This window comes from Loxodonta africana, chromosome 12 (genome assembly GCF_030014295.1).
Source record: "Loxodonta africana isolate mLoxAfr1 chromosome 12, mLoxAfr1.hap2, whole genome shotgun sequence".
Taxonomy (NCBI): Eukaryota; Metazoa; Chordata; class Mammalia; order Proboscidea; family Elephantidae; genus Loxodonta; species Loxodonta africana.
Genome location: NC_087353.1, coordinates 77690201 through 77706389, shown reverse-complemented (window position 1 = coordinate 77706389; position 16189 = coordinate 77690201). Strand labels below are relative to the sequence as shown.

Genomic DNA, 16189 nt, shown 5'->3' with positions numbered 1-16189 from the left:
GTATGCAAGTGTTAACTTTGGTGAAGGGAAAGAACACAATAATATAGGTGAAGTCAGCACAACTTAACCAAGGTAAAGTCATAGAAGCTTCCTAGACACATCCAAACACCTTGAGGGACAGAGTTACTGGGGCTTACGGCAGTGGACCATGGCTTTGGGGGACATCTAGGTCAATTGGCATAACATAGTCATAAAGAAAATGTTCTTCATCCTATTTTGGTGAATAGTATCTGGGGTCTTAAAAGCTTGCAAGTGGCCATCTAAGATACAACTTTTGGTCCCATCGTATCCAGAGCAAAGGAGAATAAAGAAAACCAAAGACACAAGGACAATATTAGTCCCAAGGACTAAAGGACCACATGAACCATAGCCTCCACCAGGCTGGGCCTGGGAGAACTAGATGGTGCACAGCTCCCACCACTGACCACTCTGACAGGGATCACAATAGAGGGTCCTGGATAGAGTAGGAGAAAAATACAGAACAAAATTCAAATTCACACACACACACAAAAGACCAGACTTTCGTGTGTCTGCCAGAGACTGGAGGACCGCTTGAGACTATGGCCACCAGACACCCTACTAACTCAGAACTGAAGCCACTCCTGAAATCCACCTTTCATCCAAAGATTGTTGTTGTTAGGTGCCAACGAGTCAGTTCCGACTCATAGCAAGCCTATATACAACAGAATGAAACACTGTCTGGTCCTGTGCCATCCTCACAGTCATTGTGATGCTTAAGCCCATTGTTGTAGCCACTGTGTCAATCTATTTTTTTGATGGCCTCCTATTTTTCACTGGCCCTCTACCAAGCATGATGTCCTTCTCCAGGGACTGATCCCTCCTGACAACATGTCCAAAGTATGTGAGATGTAGTCTCACCATCCTTGCTTCTAAGGAGCATTCTGGTTGTATTTCTTCCAAGACAGATTTGTTCATTCTTTTGGCAGCCCATGGCATATTCAATATCCTTCACCAACACCATAATTCAAAGGCATCAGTTCTTCTTTGGTCTTTCTTATTCATTGTCTAGCTTTCTCATACATGTGAGGCAATAGAAAACACCATGGCTTGGGTCAGGAGCACCTTAGTCTTCAAGGTGACATCTTTGCTTTTCAACACTTTAAAGAGGTCTTTTGCAGCTGGTTTGCCCAATGCAATGCATCCTTTGATTTCTTAACTGCTGCTTCCATGGGTGTTGACTGTGGATCCAAGTAAAATGAAATCCTTGACAACTTCAGTCTTTTCTCTGTTTATCATATTGCTCATTGATCCAATAAGGATTTTTGTTTTCTTTATATTGAGGTGTAATCCATACTGAAGGCTGTGGTCTTTGATCTTCATCAGTAAATGCTTCAAGTCCTCTTCACTTTCACCAAGCAAGGTTGTGTCATCTGCATAATGCAGGTTGTTAATGAGTCTCCCTCCAACCCTGATGTCCGTTCTTCTGCATTTAGTCCAGGTTCTCGTATTATTTGCTCAGCATACAGATTGAATAGGTATCGTAAAAGGATACAACCCTGACACACACCTTTCCTGACTTTAAACCCCTCAGTATCTCCTTGTTCTGTTCAAATGACTGCCTCTTGATCTATGTACAGGTTCCTCATGAGCACAGTTAAGTGTTCGGAATTCCCATTCTTTGCAATGTTATCCATAATTTTTTATGATCCACAGAGTTGAAGCCTTTGCATAGTTAATAAAGCAGAGGTAAACATCTTTGTGGTATTCTCTGCTTTTAGCCAGTATCCATTTGACATCAGCAATGATATCCTGGTTCCACGTCCTCTTCTGATTCCAGCTTGAAATTCTGGCAGTTCGCTGTCGATATACTGCTGCAGCCGCTTTTGAATGATCTTCAGCAAAATTTTACTTGCGTGTGATATTGACATGTTTTTATCATTTCTGCATTTGGTTAGATCACCTTTCCTAGTAATAAGCATAAATATGGATCTCTTACAGTCAGTTGGCCAGGCAGCTGTCCTCCAAGTTTCTTGGCATAGACAAGTGAGCACTTCCAGTGCTACATCTGTTTGTTGAAATATCTCAATTGGTATTCCTCAATTCCTGGAGTCTTGTTTTTTGCCAATGCCTTCAGTGCAGCTTGGACTTCTTCCTTCAGTATCATCGGTTCCTGATTATATGCTACCTCTCGAAATGGTTGAATGCCGATCAATTCTTTTTGGTATAGTGACTCTGTGTATACCTTCCATCTTCTTTTGAGGCTTCCTGCATCATTTCATATTTTCTCCATAGAATCCTTAAATATTGCAACTCGAGGCTTGAATTGTTTCCTCAGTCCTTTCAGCTTGAAAATTGCTTAATGTGTTTTTCCCTTTTGGTTTTCTACCTACAGGTCTTTGCACATGTCATTATAATACTTTACTTTGTCTTCTTGAGCTGCCTTTGAAATCTTCTGTTCAACTCTTTTCACCATTTCTTCCATTTGTTTTAGCTGCTCAGTGTTCAAGAGCAAGTTTCAGAGTCTCTTGTAACATCCATTTTGGTCTTTTTCTTTCCTGTCTTTTTAATGACCGCTTGCTTTCTTCATGTACAATGTCCTTGATGTCATTCCACAACTCATCTGGTCTTTGGTCATTAGTGTCCCATGCATCAAGTCGATTCTTGAGATGATCTCTAAATTCAGATGGGATATGTTTAAGGTCATACTTTGGCTTCGTGGACTTGTTCTAATTTTCTTCAGTTTCAGCTTGAACTTGAATATGAGCAATTGATGCTCTGTTCCACTGTTGGCCCCTCGCCTTGTTCTGGCTTATGATATTGAGCTTTTCCATCATCTCCTTCCACAGATGTAGCTGATTTGATTCCTGTGTATTTCATCTGGCAAGGTCCACATGTCTAATCGCTGTTTATGATGGTGAAAAAAGGTATTTGCCATGAAGAAGTCACTGGTCTTGCAAAATTCAATCATGCGATCTCCAACATTGTTTCTCTCACCAAGGCCATATTTTCCAACTACCAGTCCTTCTTATCTCCAACTTTCACATTCCAATCACCAGTAATTATCAGTGCATCCTGATTGCATGCATGTTTGGTCAATTTCAGACTGCAGAAGTTGGTAAAAATCTTCAATTTCTTTATCTTTGGCCTTAGTGATTGGTGCATAAATTTGGATAATAGTTGTATTAACTGGTCTTCCTTGTATGTATATGGATATTATGCTATTACTGACAGCATTGTACTTCAGAATAGATCTTGAAATGCTCTTCTTGACGAATACACCATTCCTCTTCAATATGTCGTTCCTGGCAGAGTAGATCATATATATGATTGTCCGATTCAAAATGGCCAATACCAGTCCATTTCACCTCACTAATCCCTCAAGTATTGATGTTTATGCATTCCATTTCATTTTTGGCAATTTTCAGTTTTCCTAGATTCATACTTCATACATTCTGTGTTCTAATTATTAATGGAAGTTTGCAGCTGTTTCTTCTCATTTTGAGTCATGCCACATCAGCAAATGAAGGTCCCGAAAGCTTGACTCCATCCACATCATTAAGGTAGACTCTACTTTGAGGAGGCAGCTCTTCTCCAGTTGTACTTTGAGTGCCTTCCAAACTGAGGGGCTCATCTTCCAGCACTATGTATCAGACACTGTTCTCCTGCTATTCATAAGGTTTTCAGTGGCTGATTCTTTTCAGAAGTAGACCACTGGGTTCTTCTTCCTAGTCTGTCTTTGTCTAGAAGCGCAGCAGAAACCTGTCCACCATGGGTGACCTTGCTGGTATTTGAATACTGGTGGTATAGCTCCCAGCATCACAGCAATACACAAGTCCCCACAGTATGACAAACTGACAGACATAGGGGGAACATAGGGGAAAGCCAAAGATTAGATAGGCTTATAAAACAAACAATAAGACACATGAGGAACATGCTTCTTAGATCAATCAAGTATATGAAACCAAATGGGCAATACCTGCCTAAAAGCAAAGACGAGAAGGCAGGGAGGGATAGGAAGACTGGGGAGAGTGCTGAAACAATGCAGGGATTACAGCCAGTATTACAAAGCAATTTGTGTATACATTTTTGAATTAGGAACTAATTTGCACTCTGAGCTTTCACCTAAAGCACAATAAAAAAAAAAAAAAAAATCAGCATCTATATTAGACCAAAGATCAGCAATTACTCCAAAGCAAAGATAAGAAGATAAGGTGGCAGGGAAACTAAAAAAAAAAAAAAAATTTTTATTTTTTTTGGAAACTAGAGTACTAAAAATGGAACAACTAGAAGGCAATTAAAGAAAATGTTGACACATTGTGAAAAAGGTAACTAATGTTGCTGAATTATTTGTGCAGAAACTGTTAAATGGGAACCTAATTTGCTGTGAAGAGTTTTACCAAAATACAGTGAAATATTATTTAAAAAAAAAATTACATTTCAGAACTCAATATATAATTAATAGCAGGTTGAACACAAATGAAGAGTAAATCAGTGAACTGAAAGACAGGTGGTTAGAAAATACCCAGGCAAAAGCACAGAGAGAAAAAATGGATGAAAAATAACAGGGAGGACATAAATTTCCAATATTGGGAATGAAAAGGAAAATTTTACAGATCCTGCAGGTACCAAAAGGATAATAAGAGAATAGTAAAAACAACTCTACACACATAAATGTGCCAACTTAGGCAAAAGGGAATGACTTCCTCAAAATACACAAACCACAATTCATCCGGTATGAAATCATAATTTCAAAATTCCCTCAAGAGAAATATCCAAGCCCAGATGGTTCCACTTGCCCATTCTACCAAATATTTAAAGAAGAATAAATATTAATTCTACACAATATCTTCCAGAAAACTGAAGAGGTAACATTTACCAATTCATTTGATGAAGCTAGTATTCCCCAATAACAAAACCAGACTGTACAAAAAAGGAAACTACAGAACAATATCGTTCATGACCATAGGTGCAAAAAAATCTCTTAAAATATTATCAAATGAATTTCAACAATATATAAAAGGAATTATACCCCATAACCAAGTGGGGTCTATTCCAGAGATGCAAAGCAGGTTCAATATTTGAAAAATCCATCAATGTCATCTACCATATTAACAGGCTGAAAAAGAAAAAGCACATGATCATACCAATCTATGAAGAAAAAGCATCTGACAAAACTCAACACCTATTCATGATAAAACTCTTAGAAAAAGAGAACTAGAGGGGAACTCCCTGAACTTTATATAAAGCATCTTCAAAAACCCTAGAGCCAGCATTATACTTAATAGCAAAAAACTGCACACTTGCCCCTGTATTGAGAATGGGGAAAGAATGTCCAGTCTTGCCATTGTGATTCAACACCGTGCTGGAAGTTCTATTCACTGCAATAAAATATGCACAGGAAATACAAGGCATTCAGATCATAAAGAAGTTAAACTGTCCCTATTTACAGATGACATGATTGTGTAGAAGATCCCAAGGAATCTACAAAAAAACTTTTCTAGAACTAATAAATGAGTCCATCATGGTCACAGGCTACAAGATAAAGATTAAAAATACAATACCATTTAAATTTAAATACCATTTACCATTTAAAATTTATCGAAGAAATAAAACAGGAGTACATTTAACAAAACATGCACAGGAATTGTATGCTGAAAATTATACAATGCTGAGGAAAGAAATCAACGAAGGTCAAAATAAATAGAGTTCAGGAATTGGAACACTCAACATAATATAGATGTTAATTCTCCCCAAATTGATAGACAGATTTAATGTAATTCTTATCAAAATCCTAACAAATATTGTGTAGAGAAAGACAACGTAATTCTAAAATATATATGGAAAGGCAAAGGAACTTCAATAGCTTTTTATAAACTAGAATAAAGTGGGAGGAATCAGTGTACCAGATTTCAAGATATTATGTAATCATAGTAATCCAGACTCTGTGGTATTGGCAGAGGACAGATACACAGATCAATGTATCAGAACAGAAAACCAAGAAATAAACTTAGGCATGCACAGCTGATTTTTGACAAAAGTGCAAAATAATTCAGTGGAAACAGCATCTCAACAAATGCTGCTATTCAACCGGACATCCACAGGCAAAACAATTAATTTCAACTCGACTCTTACAACTTACACTAAAATTAGCTCAAAATGGATCATGAACTTAAATGTAAAATGTGAAACAAAAAATTTTAGAAAGGAGAAAATCTTCAAAATCTAGAGCTAGGCAAATTCTTAGACTTGATACCAAAAGCACAATCCATAAAAGAAAACATATTAAATTAGACTTCATCAAAATTTAAAACTTTTGCTCTGGAAAATATTGTTAAGATGATGAAAAGACAAGCTACAGATGGAAGAAAATATCTGTAAACCACTAGTATCTAGAATATATAAAGAATTCTCAAAACTCAACAGTAAAAAATAATCCAGTTAGAAAATGGGCAAAAGATATGAACAAATAATTCAGTGGACACTACTATATATGGATGACAAATAAGTATATCAAGAGATATAGAAATTCAAATCACGGAAAGGCAAATTAAAACCACAATGAGATATCACTACACACATATCAGAATGGCTAAAATAAAAAATGATAACACCAAATGTTGGGGAAGCTGCAGAGAAACTGGATCACTCATACATTGCTGGTGGAGCAGCAACTCTTGAAAACAATTTGATAGTTTCTTAATAAACTAAACATGAAACTATCCTATGCCTGGAAACCCTGATGGCACAGTGGTTAGGAGCTACAGCTGCTAACCAAAAGGTCAGCAGTTGACATCCACCAGGCACTCCTTGGAAACCCTATGGGGCAGTTCTACTCTGTCCCATAGGGTCACTATGAGTTGGAAGCGACTTGACGGCAATGGGTATCATATGCCCCAACAAGTACACTGCTGTCCATTTATCCCGAAGAGCTGATTTATGTTCATACAAAAACCTGTACACAAATTTTCATGGCAGCTTTATACTGAAGAACTGGAAACAACCCAGAGGTCTTTCAGTGGGTGAATGAGTAAACAAATTGTGGTGCATGGAATAGCACTCAGCAATAAAAAAGGGTAAACTATTGATACGTGCAATGACCTGAGTCAATCTCCAGAAAATTATGTGAGTGAAAAAGGCCAATCCCAAAAGTTGCATGCTATATGGTTTTATTGTTACATCATTCTTGAAATGATGTAACAATAGAACAAATTAGTGGTTGCCAGGGGTTGTAAAAGGGAAACATGACGGATACTTGTGCTGATGGAAATGTTCTGTTTTGACTGCATCACTGTCAATATCCTGGTTGTGATACTGTTGTATAGTTTTGCAAGATGTTACCATTGGCTCATGGGATGTGTCAGTACTATTTTTCACAACTGTGAATCTATAATAATCTCAAAATAAAATTTTAATTAAAAAAAACTCAACATTACTGGTTCTTACATATCTAAAGAGAAAAATGATTTTTTCTTTAGATGTGTAGGATCTTTTAAGGAAAGATATAGTCTCTTTCCTTAAACTCCACTATTTTGTTTCAGGCCTTTCTCCTCTCTTGCCTGGGCTATCACCATTTATCCCAGCAGACTGCTTTGACTCTAGTCTCTCCCTACTCAATCTATCCTCCACATTCAATTCAGTTTGATGCGATTGTATTTAATTATGTGCTTATTATGTCCCAGCAATTGGGTTAGGTACTAGAGATGTGAAGGAAGTATGAATCTAGCGTGAGAAACACATGAAAAATGCATTGTTGTGATTCGCTGAGATAAATTGTATAAAAGATGCATGCATCTAAATTATGGGAGTAAAAGAAGAAATGTTTAACCCAGTTTGGGAAGGCAGGTGACATTTTATCAGTTTTGATTGTGCCAGAATACCTTTTTAAAGCTCATATCCACTGATTTCATGGCTTGGCTTAAAAAGTTAACAGTGATTTCCCCAGTGCTAATGAAGTCGTCAAGGATTTCGTTTTACTTGGATCCACAATCAACACCCATGGAAGCAGCAGTCAAGAGATCAAAAGACGCATTGCATTGGGCAGATCTGCTGCAAAAGACCTCTTTAAAGCGTTGAAAAGCAGAGATGTTACCTTGAAGACTAAGGTGCGCCTGACCCAAGCCATGGTATTTTCAATCACACTGTATGCATGTGAAAGCTGGAGACTGAATAAGGAAGACCAAAGAAGAGTTGACGCCTCTGAATTGTGGTGTTGGCGAAGAATATTGAATATACCACAGACTGCCAGAAGAACGAACAAATCTGTCTTGGAAGAAGTACAACCAGAATGCTCCTTAGAAGCAAGGATGGCGAGACTGCATCTTACATACTTTGAACATGTTTTCAGGAGGGAACAGTCCCTAGAGGACATAATGCTTGGCAGAGCACAGGGTCAGCGGAAAAGAGGAAAACCCTGAAATGAGGTGGATTGACACAGTGGCTGCAACAATGAGCCAAGCATGACGATTGTCAGGATGGCACAGGACCAGGCAGTGTTTCGTTCTGTTGTGCACAGGGTCGCTATGAGTCGGAACTGACTCGACAGCACCTAACAACAACAATGCACATATTATTTGAGAAGAAAGAGATGAAAAATTAACTAAAAAACTGCTTCCTCATTGGAAAATACTTTTCCTGAATTGTGGGAAAAAGGGAGAACATCTTCTAAAGGATTTCTTGTCCTTTTCTTACCCTAAAAAATTAAGTTAAAAAGGCATGCAGTTTGAAGTAGTCAGAAACCACATAAAATTAGTAAAATGCGTTTATGAAAGGTCCTTGTGGCTAAGGTAATTAACTTGAAAAGTACATGTAAGTTTCTTAAAACAAAGTTGGATTGGTTGGCCCTAAAAGACACCTTTCTTTTCCTACATAATCTTTTGCTAATGAACAGAAAGATAACATTTAATTGAAAACAGATAATATCAATTTATTGATATTATTATATTATGGATATTATATTACCCTGCTGTATTTTCATTCTTGCTATTGATCTATCAATAAAGCATACTCAAGTAAGCATTTTACATTTTTAAATGTTAGTATGCTGTAATAGAAAATTCATTTTATGAGTCAGGACACTTCCTTTTCCCTCACTCTTCACTGTGTGACCTTGGTTAACAAATGTTTATCTATTGTTCTAACAGGGAAGAAGGAATAGAGACAATTAATTGTAGTCAATCCATCTATTATTTGTAGGCTATAGAACTAGGATATGATGATATGGAACAAACCACATTTCCAAATGTATTTTCATCTCTCACAACAGAACCTGAAGGAGAGGAAAAAAAAAAAAATACTGCAGGCAAAGGAACACTGTCAGATGGCAGTTCCAGGAAATAGGATTACACTTGAAAGAAAACAAACATTACGTTCAGAGAGGTGATGTGGTGCAGTGAGTGGCTAAGTTTGCAGACTCCAGCCAAATTAGGTTAAATTCAAGTCTCTGTTTTCTTCAACTAATTGCTGTGGAATCAGCTTCAACTCATGGCCACCATGTGTGCATCAGAGTAGAACTGTGCTCCACCGGGTTTTCAATGCCTGCGGTTTTAAAAGTAGGTCTCCAGGCCTTTCTTCTGAGGTGCTTCTGAGCAGACCTGAACTGTCAACCTTTTAGTTAGCAGCCAAGGGCATTAACCATTTGCACCACCCAGATATCTGATTTGGAGCTAATTACTCGACTTCCTCAAATATCAATTCTCCTCATTTAATTGAAAATAATAAAGATAGCTACTAAATATGGCAATTACTCTGATTAAATGACAGGTAGGTAAAGCTAGTTTAGCAGGGCTTTTGCCAAAAGTAAATGCTCAGTAAATGGAAACATTATTATTACTAGTTTAAAAAATAAATTCATCCTGGGAGCTAGCCCCTTAAGCCTTCAGTATTCCTGTTTTAGGTATGACCAGTCTACAGACTGAAGAACTGCTTTCTTGCCTCCAGATTAGCTGCCTCTGAGACTGGTGACTGGCAGAAAAAGAAAGGAGCAGGTAGTTAAAGACTAAAATTAAGATCTTTCTTTGGAAGTGACACAAATAGGTCTCCATCTAAGAGCAGTCTTTTTTAAAGAGCCTCCTACCTTGTACTTTATGAAGTATTTGTTTTTCAGATTTTAGCATACTCTCCAGGTGTTTAAAGAGATTCACAGTCAAACTAGAATTCCCAGAAATAGATAAAGGTACAATAGTTCGACCATATTGACCCAAATCCATTTGTCTGGTAATCTCTTCATCCTCATTTGAAAAGTCATCAACTTTTAAGAGAAAGGTAATGACACCTAGAAGTCCCAGTATCTGTAGCAACACCAGTTTCCAGCTGCGCCAGTTGAACATCGCCCTCTTTATGAACATGGCACGGAACTGCTGGTGGTAGAGAGACCACTAAAGAAAGGAGAGAGAAACGTTATGATAGACGTAGACCTAAACAGGTCATTCTTGTTGAAATCCATTCAGATCAGTGCTTTGCAATTTTATCATAATGAATCAACATGATGACAGCATAAACAGTCTTTTGTTTACATAAGGCAAGGGTCGACAAACTATGGCCTGTTTTTGTACACAAAGTTTTTTGGAACACAGATATGCCCATTCATTTCTGTATTGTCTGTAGCTGTTTGCATGCTACAATGGAACAGTTAAATGACTGTGAGAGACCGTATGGTCCACAAAGCCTAAACCACCTACTGTCTGCCCCTTTACAGAAAAAGTTGGCAGACCTCTGCTGTAAGATATTAAATAAAATGTTAAGGTCTGGATTTTGATATGAAATATGTAAAATCTCAACACGATTATTTTCCTCATTAATAGTATTTTATTATCTATGGCCAGAAAAACAAAATCACATCTGTTTCTCTTGTGATCTTTGGGTTTTTTTGTTTGTTTGTTTGTTTTCTAAGGGAAATGTTCCAATACATTCTGGAGATGTACACACACAGAGAGAGAACGCATAATGTTTTCATTCCCAGATTTCAAGATATTTGACCGGGTTCAAAGTGAGAAAATGTCCTTGCTCTGATTAAGAAATGTCCTCTGAATGAGGGAGGATTTTTCTCTGGGCTTCATACTGTCGCAAAAGCAGAACATAGTGTTCTTGACAGCTTTCACAAAGATGGGCTATTGGAAATAACTTTAAAATGTAAGAATATGCTAATTCAGGTATCAGGAATCTTTCCAAGGTGGCCTGCCAGATCCTCTTTTATCTGCATCTTCTGTGAAAGGGTAAATAGGGAAAAATAGAAATGTACATACATGGGAAAGCTGCATTTATTAATCATCTGATACAAGCAAAAATTGATTTTTTAGGCATTATTAAAATCCAAAGTTCCATGGCTAATAAATGCTGGGAAAAAATTCTAACTCAGTTCTGTCTGGATCCAAGTGTTCCCACAGTACTACACTGCTTCTCAGCTGGTTCATCCACCCTCAGTGTAAGTATTCACAGGGACACTTGAAAAAACTGGATCCTATGTTTCTCAGACTCTCAGTAGTTAAGGAAACCAGGGTGATTTATAGGGGGAATAGATAACCTAGAAGGAGAATGAAAGAAATGCCTGGCAGCTCAGAGATTTATGGTAATGATCATACTGATTTGAAAATGATCCTTTAGGTAGTATAACAATTCCCATTACAAAAACATAAAATATTTAAAATATGGGCATTCTTGATTATTAAAAACCATGTTCACTAGTGCCCTTAATCAAGCTTCAACTTTCTGGGTTACCAACTGAAAAAATGAATTCTAAAACAAAGAAAAAAAGGACCCTGAGGAGAAACAGTGGTTGAGAGTAATAGCTGTTATCTTTATCTAGAACCTGTAACTTCTGAATTAGGAAATTAATTAGGTGTGGAACAGACTGTCCCACATATGGTTGGGTCTGCCATCACCAAGAACTCCACACTCCTTCAAGTATTAAAATAAAATGTACTTCTTATGCCCCAACTAAATATACATCAGGTTTCTTAATGAACGTGCTTACCCCAGTATTAAACATAGTAGCAGAGCTTTCATTAAGGATGGCACAATCTGCTGTCTCAAAATATGCAGATGAATTCACATTCTGGTTTTTCTTTATGAATGTGTTCATCTTCAAGGGAGGCTGGGTAGCTTTCATATCTTGTGGATCTGCCATATTACTGACCCTATGTCAAAAAAAAAGCACAAAGCATTTCATTTCAACACTACTCCAATATATTTTGTTTGGAGAATGTGAGTAACAGCCTTCAGCTCAGAGGGCTACCTGATTTTCTTATTGGCTGCCAGGGGCATTATATGGAGGCAGTACGGTAACTACTGTAGAGCAATGGTTTCCAAACACCAGGGGACTGCTAGATGTTTGAGGTAAACTCAGAAAAGGGCCATGTAATGAGTATTTCATTAAATTGAACTCATTCAAATTAAAGATTAACTTTTAATTCCTATTTGGATGAATTAAAATATCCATTCTTTTATGAAATGATGGGGATAATTTTTTTTTTTAGTTCAAGTAATGTTACAACCCCTTAAATTTTCTTTTTTTTTCTTTATTGTACTTTAGACGAAGGTTTACAGAGCAAATTAAACAATTAATACACATATTGTTTTGTGACATTGGTTGCCCACCCCATGACATGTCAACAGTCTCCCCTTCTCGACCTTGGGTTCCCTATTACCAGCTTTCCTATCCCCTCCTGCCTTCTCGTCCTTGCCCTGGGCTGGTGTGCCCATTTAGTCTCATTTTATTTTATGGGCCTGTCTAATCTTTGGCTGAAAGGTGAACCTCAGGAGGGACTTCAGTACTGAGTTAAAAGCGTGTGCAGGGGCCATACTCTTGGGGTTTCTCTAGTCTCTGTCAGACCAGTAAGTCTGGTCTTCTTTTGTGAGTTAGAATTTTCTTCTACATTTTTCTCCAGTTCTGTCCGAGACCCTCTATTGTGATCTCTGTCAGAGCAATCAGTTGTGGTAGCTGGGCACCATCTAGTTGTATTGGACCGAGTTTGGTGGAGGCTGTGGTAGTTGTGGTACATTAGTCCTTTCGACTAATCTTTCCTTTGTGTCTTTGGTTTTCTTCATTCTCCCTTGCTCCAGACCAGATGAGACCAGTGGCGTATCTTAGATGGCCACTCACAAGCTTTTGAGACCCCAAACGCTACTCATCAAAGTAGGATGTAGAACATTTTCTTTGTAAACTTTATTATGACAATTGAGATAGATGTCCCCTGAGACCATGGTCTCCAGCCCTCAGCCCAGTAATTCTACCCCTCAGGGAGTTTGGATGTGTCTATGAAGCTTCCATGACCTTGGCTTGGTCAAATTGTGCTTGCTTCCCCAGCATTGTGTACTGTCTTACCCTTCACCAAAGTTACCACTTATCTATTGTCTGTTTAGTGTTTTTCCCTCTCCACCCCTCCCCTCCCTTGTAACCATCAAAGTTTGTTTCTTTTTGTATATAAACCTTTTCATGAGTTTTTATAATACTGATCACATGCAATGGTTGTCCTTTGTGATTGACTTATTTCACTCAGCATAATGCCCTCCAGATTCATGCACGTTGTGAGATGTTTCGGAGATTGATTATTGTTCTTCATTGCTGTATAGGATTCCATAGTTTGTTTATCCATTTTTCTGTTGATGGGCACTTAGGTTGTTTCCATCTTTTTGTGGTTGTGAATAATGCTGCAGTGGACACAGGTGCGCACATGTCTATTTCATGTGACAGTTCTTATTTCTCTAGAATATATTCCTAGGGGTGGGATTCCTGGATCATATGGTATTTCTATTTCTAGCTTTTTAAGGAAGCACCATATCTTTTTCCAAAATGGTTGTACCATTTTGCATTTCCACCAGCAGTGCATAAGAGTTCCAATTTCTCCAACATTTGTTATTTTATGTTTTTTTTGATTCATGCCAGTATTGTCAGGATAGGATGGTATCTCATTGTAGTTTTGATTTGCATTTCTCTAAACGGCTAGTGATCTCAAGCATTTCCTCACATGTCTGTTAGCCACCTGAATATTTTCTTGGATGAAATGTCTGTTCATATCCTTTGCCCATTTTTTAATTGGACAGTTTGTCTTTTTGTTGTAGAGGTGTTGGATTTTTCTGTAGATTTTAGAAATTAGACCTTTGTTGGGTTTGTTACAGCCAAAAATTTTTCCCAGTCTATAGGCTGTCTTTTTACTCTATCAGTGAAGTCTTTGCATGAGTGTGTTTAATTTTTAGAAGATCTCAGTTATCTAGCTTATCTTCTGGTGTTTCTGTATTGGTGTTGTTGTTGTTAGGTGCCGTTGAGTTGGTTCTGACTCATAGCGACCCTATGCACCAGAGAACAAAACACTGCCTGGTCCTTCACCATCCTTACAATCATTGTTATGCTTGAGCCCATTGTTGTAACTACTGTGTCAATCCACCTTGTTGAGGGTCCTCCTCTTTTATGCTGAGCCTGTATGCTGCCAAGCGTGATGTCCTTTTCCAGGGACTGATTCCTCCTGACAACATGTCCAAAGTATGTAAGACGCAGTCTCACCGTCCTTGCTTCTAAGGGGCATTCAGGTTGTACTTCTTCCAAGACAGATCTGTTTGTTGTGTATTGTTAATTATGGTTTATATGCTATTTTGGCCATGTATTAGGGCATCTAGCATTGACCCTATTTTTTCTTCTATGGTCTTCACAGTTTTGGGGTTTATATTTAGATCTTTGAGTCATTTGGAGTTAGTTTTTGTGTATGGTGTGAGGTATGGTTCCTGCTTCATTTTTTGCAGAAGGACATCTAGTTTTGCCAGTACCATTTTTAAAAAGACTGTCTTTTCCCCATTTGATGGACTTTGGGCCATTGATCAGGTGACTATGGGTGGATGGATTTACATCTGGGTACTCAATTGGGTTCCACTGGTCAACGTGTCTGTCACTGCACCAGTATCAGGCTGTTTTGACTATCAGAGCTGTAATGGAGGCTCTGAGGTCAGGTAGTGCAGGTCCTCCCACTTTATTTTTCTTCTTCAATAGTGCTTTATTTATCTGGGGCTCTTCCCATTCCACATAAAGTTGGTGATTAGTTTTTCCATCTTGTTAAAGAATGTTGTTCCTATTTGGATTGGAATTGCATTGTATTTGTAGGTTGCCTTGGGTAGAATTGACATTTTCACAATGTTGAGCCTATCTATGCATGAGCATGGTATGTTTTTCCATTTATGTAGGTCTCTTTCTTGCAGTAGTATTTTGCAGTTTTCTTTGTGTAGGTCTTTTACATCCCTGGTTGGATTTTCCTAAGTGTTTTATTTTTATTTTTAGGGGCTATTATAAATAGTATTGTTTTCCTGATTTCCTGTTCATCATTCTCTTTATTGGTGTATAGGAATCCAACTGATTTTTGTATGCTTATCTTTTATCTTGTATCCTGCTACTCTGCTGAATCTTTCTATTAGTTTCAGTAGTTTTTTCATGGAGCCTTTTGGGTTTTCTATGTATAGTATCGTAAGAAAAAAGTGAAATTTACTTTTATCATATCATCTGTAAATAGGGACAGTTTTACTTCTTCATTACCAATGTGGATACCCTTTATTTCTTTTTCTCGCCTTACTGCTCTAGCTAGACTTCCAGCACAGTGTTAAATAGAAGTGGTGATAAAGGGCATCCTTGTCTTGTTCCTGTTCTTAAGGGGAATGTTTTCAGCCTTTCTCCAATAAGAATGATGTTGGCTATTGGTTTTGTATAGATGCCCTTTATTATCTTGAGGAATTTCCCTTCTATACCTATCTTACTGAGAGTTTTTATCAGGAGTGGGTGTTGGACTTTGTCAGATGCCTTTTCTGTGTCAACTGAGATGATCATATGATTCTTTTGTTTTATTTATGTGGTGGATTACATTGATTTTTTAATGTTGAACTATCCTTGCATACCTGGTATGAATCCAGCTTCGTCATGGTGTATTATTTTTTTGATATGATGGTGAGTTTAGTGGTTGGAATTTTGCTGAGAGTTTTTGTATCTATATTTCTGAGAGATTGGTCTGTAATTTTCTCTGTTTTGTAGTATCTTTGCCTGGTTTTGGTATCAGGGTTATGTTGGCTTTATAAAATGAATTCAAAAGTATCACTTCCTTTTCTGTGTTCTGAAATAGTTTGAGTAGTACTGGTACAAGCTCTTCTCTGAATATTTGGTAGAATTTTCTGGTGAAGCCATCTGAGCCAGGGCTTTTTTTTTTTTAATTACCTTTTCAATCTCTTCTCTTGTTACGGGTCTGTTCAGATTTTCAACTTC

At 37.7% G+C, this 16189-nt stretch overlaps 1 protein-coding gene across 1 annotated transcript in view; it reads right to left on the bottom strand.

The window, feature by feature from the left end:
- LOC100671125 (phospholipid-transporting ATPase ABCA3-like) overlaps positions 1 to 16189 on the bottom strand; it is a 230993-nt gene that overhangs the window by 60585 nt on the left and 154219 nt on the right. The window contains exons 20-21 of the mRNA XM_010598551.2: positions 11930 to 12092; positions 10034 to 10334 (exon numbers count right to left, since the gene is read on the bottom strand). Of these exons, the coding sequence (XP_010596853.2) occupies positions 10034 to 10334; positions 11930 to 12092 (464 nt within the window). The remainder of the gene's footprint in view (positions 1 to 10033; positions 10335 to 11929; positions 12093 to 16189) is intronic.